The sequence below is a fragment of the Oncorhynchus gorbuscha genome, linkage group LG03, assembly GCF_021184085.1.
Source record: "Oncorhynchus gorbuscha isolate QuinsamMale2020 ecotype Even-year linkage group LG03, OgorEven_v1.0, whole genome shotgun sequence".
NCBI lineage: Eukaryota > Metazoa > Chordata > Actinopteri > Salmoniformes > Salmonidae > Oncorhynchus > Oncorhynchus gorbuscha.
The window spans coordinates 106,792,452-106,795,951 of NC_060175.1; the positions used below are offsets into that span (position 1 = coordinate 106,792,452).

General features: G+C 49.9%; 1 protein-coding gene across 1 annotated transcript; it reads left to right on the plus strand.

The window, feature by feature from the left end:
• The first annotated feature begins 1,567 nt into the window (after positions 1 to 1,567).
• On the plus strand, positions 1,568 to 3,253 carry LOC124032424 (thyrotropin subunit beta-like). Its single transcript, XM_046344816.1, has 2 exons — positions 1,568 to 1,890; positions 2,224 to 3,253. The coding sequence occupies exons 1-2, from the start codon at positions 1,735 to 1,737 to the stop codon at positions 2,512 to 2,514; spliced, it is 447 nt and encodes a 148-aa protein (XP_046200772.1). The 5' UTR covers positions 1,568 to 1,734; the 3' UTR covers positions 2,515 to 3,253.
• The last annotated feature ends 247 nt before the right edge of the window (positions 3,254 to 3,500 follow it).

Genomic DNA, 3,500 nt, shown 5'->3' on the forward strand with positions numbered 1-3,500 from the left:
CACACTGCTGAGTCCTTACCTAACAACAATGCCCCTCCCATCACACTGCTGAGTCCTTACCTAACAACAACGCCCTCCCCATCACACTGCTGAGTCCTTACCTAACAACAACGCCCCTCCCCATCACACTGCTGAGTCCTTACCTAACAACAACGCTCTCCCATCACACTGCTGAGTCCTTACCTAACAACAACGCAACCCCATCACACTGCTGAGTCCTTACCTAACAACAATGCCCCTCCCCATCACACTGCTGAGTCCTTACCTAACAACACCATCCTCCCCATCACACTGCTGAGTCCTTATCTAACAACAACGTCCTCCCCATCACACTGCTGAGTCCTTACCTAACAACAACGCTCTCCCCATCACACTGCTGAGTCCTTACCTAACAACAACGCCCCCCATCACACTGCTGAGTCCTTACCTAACAACACCCCCCACCATCACACTGCTGAGTCCTTACCTAACAACACCCCCATCACACTGCTGAGTCCTTACCTAACAACACCCCCATCACACTGCTGAGTCCTTACCTAACAACACCCCCACCCCATCACACTGCTGAGTCCTTACCTAACAACAACGCCCCCCATCACACTGCTGAGTCCTTACCTAACAACACCCCCACCCATCACACTGCGGAGTCCTTACCTAACAACACCCCCATCACACTGCTGAGTCCTTACCTAACAACACCCCCATCACACTGCTGAGTCCTTACCTAACACACCCATCACACTGCTGAGTCCTTACCTAACAACACCCCCATCACACTGCTGAGTCCTTACCTAACAACACCCCCATCACACTGCAGAGTCCTTACCTAACAACACCACCCCACCACACTGCTGAGTCCTTACCTAACAACCCCCCCATCACACTGCTGAGTCCTTACCTAACAACCCCCATCACACTGCTGAGTCCTTACCTAACAACCCCCCATCACACTGCTGAGTCCTTACCTAACAACACCCCCATCACACTGCTGAGTCCTTACCTAACACCACCTCCCCATCACACTGCTGAGTCCTTACCTAACAACACCCCCCATCACACAACCGCAATCCCTGAGGTTATGTCGACCCCTGGCACACACTCATGCACTCATGCACAAACACACACCGTGTCAGCACGTTGTCTGTGTGCAGGGCAGGTGGTTGTGTCTGGGAGGGCAGTGAGAGAAGCAGACCCTTCCGGCTGTCTCTTGGGGCTGATAACACACCCAGAAGATCAAGGTGGATTCAGGAGGATTAAGAGGAGGGAGGGACCGGCCCCAACCAGAGCCTATCAGAGCCTAGCTGGACCCTACCAGACACTACAAGACCCTCTCAGGGCCCTAACAGCACCACTCCACTGACTTGAGATCCACAGAGGAGAGAGCAAACAAACGCTGGAACAGAAAGAGGAGAGAAGAGAGTTCCCCATCACTGCAGAGAAAGAGAGATAGAGAGACAGAGACAAAGAGAGAGACAGAGAGAGAGAGAGAGAGAGAGAGAGAGAGAGAGAGAGAGAGAGAGAGAGAGAGAGAGAGAGAGAGAGAGAGAGAGAGAGAGACAGAGAGAGAGAGAGAGAGAAAGAAAGAAAGAGAAAGAGAGAGAGAGAGTAAAAGAAAGAAAGAAAGAAAGACAGATGTTATAGTCAAATAATATTGGAGAGACGCGGTACAACTAACTGACCTCCTAACGTACGTGTAACGTGTACCGTGTACCGTGTAACGTGTTGTGTCCCAGTATGTATGCGTTGACGTGGGTGCTGCTGTTTGTGTGGCTGGGTGGAGGTGTGTGTGTGTGTATGATGGAAAACTACACGCTGCTCATAGAGAAGAGAGGTTGTTCTCAGTGTATCGCCGTCAACACCACCATCTGCAGTGGCTTCTGCCACACACAGGTTAGACACATTCATATCCATTCATACCTTCATACCTTAATTTATCTCGTTCATTCATTCATAGCTTCATTTCTCATTCCTTCCATTTTTCATTTCTCATTCCTTCCATTTTTCATTTCTCATTCCTTCCATTTTTCATTTCTCATTCCTTCCATTTTTCATTTCTCATTCCTTCCATTTTTCATTTCTCATTCCTTCCATTTTTCATTTCTTCCTTCCTTCCTATCAAAGTATTTAAACAGGACCTGTGAGCAGAGTGAGATATGCTGAGTGATGAGTCTCTCTCTTGACCCCTTTTCCCTGATCTCTAACCTTTGACCCCTTCTGTGTCAGGACACCAACGTGAAGGGGCGTGTGGGTAAGAGTTACCTCATCCAGCGTGGCTGCATGCCCCACTCCCTGGTCTACCATCCTGCCCGCGTGCCAGGCTGCCCTCCGCACGTCAACAACGTGCTCTACTACCCAGAGTCCCGTCGCTGTCACTGCACACGCTGTGACGGACACGCCCACCGCTGTGTCCACATGACCCACGCCACACCCACCCCTTGCACCAGGAAGAGCCTTGCCACCCGCAGGACCTGGACACGCCCACCTGTCAAGAAACACAGCGACCAGGAAACCTGACCAACTGTCCAACTGACCATCCAAACAGCGACCTTCCACCTGAGAACCCTTGCCAGACAGACAGTCCTCATTTACCACCTGACCTATGGAACTGACCATCCAAACAGCGACCTTCCACCTGAGAACCCTTGCCAGACAGACAGTCCTCATTTACCACCTGACCTATGGAACTGACCATCCAAACAGCGACCTTCCACCTGAGAACCCTTGCCAGACAGACAGTCCTCATTTACCACCTGACCTATGGAACTGACCATCCAAACAGCGACCTTCCACCTGAGAACCCTTGCCAGACAGACAGTCCTCATTTACCACCTGACCTATGGAACTGACCATCCAAACAGCGACCTTCCACCTGAGAACCCTTGCCAGACAGACAGTCCTCATTTACCACCTGACCTATGGAACTGACCATCAACAGCACCGGTCTGTGAAGCAGCAAAACCTCCCCAGAGAGCCTATAGCCATCTGTTCCAAAGAATAAGACTATAGGAAGTATTGTATGACTTGAATTCTGTCTGTGGTATCAGCCATCAAGGACTTTGCAGCAGAACCCCCCCCTCCCCCTCGGTTCCAAAGGGTTAAAGGCTACCGGCAATCCTGGCTCCGTTCTGAAATCTGTTTGACTAAGGAAAACTACAGGTGAGCTCATTTTCCAATACTCATGTTCAACCTATAGTGTTTAAGAACAACCCCTAAAACACACACGTCAAAAAGCACTCGGGAATTTGTTCAAGAAGACGGGCTGGACTGTTGAGTCCAGGTCTGAATCCAAAAGTGTGCCTCAAACATGGGAAGGATTTAAGTGAGCCAAATTGTGAGCCAAATTGTGAGCCAAATTGTGAGCCAAATTGTCAGTGGAAAAGTACAGCAAGCTAAATGGCTACAAGAAGCGTTTGTCTCCGGTAATCTTGGCCAAAGGCAGTGTGTTAGCTACGGTGTGCCAATAATTTATAGTCTTTAAAATTGGTTCTGCAATGTTGAAA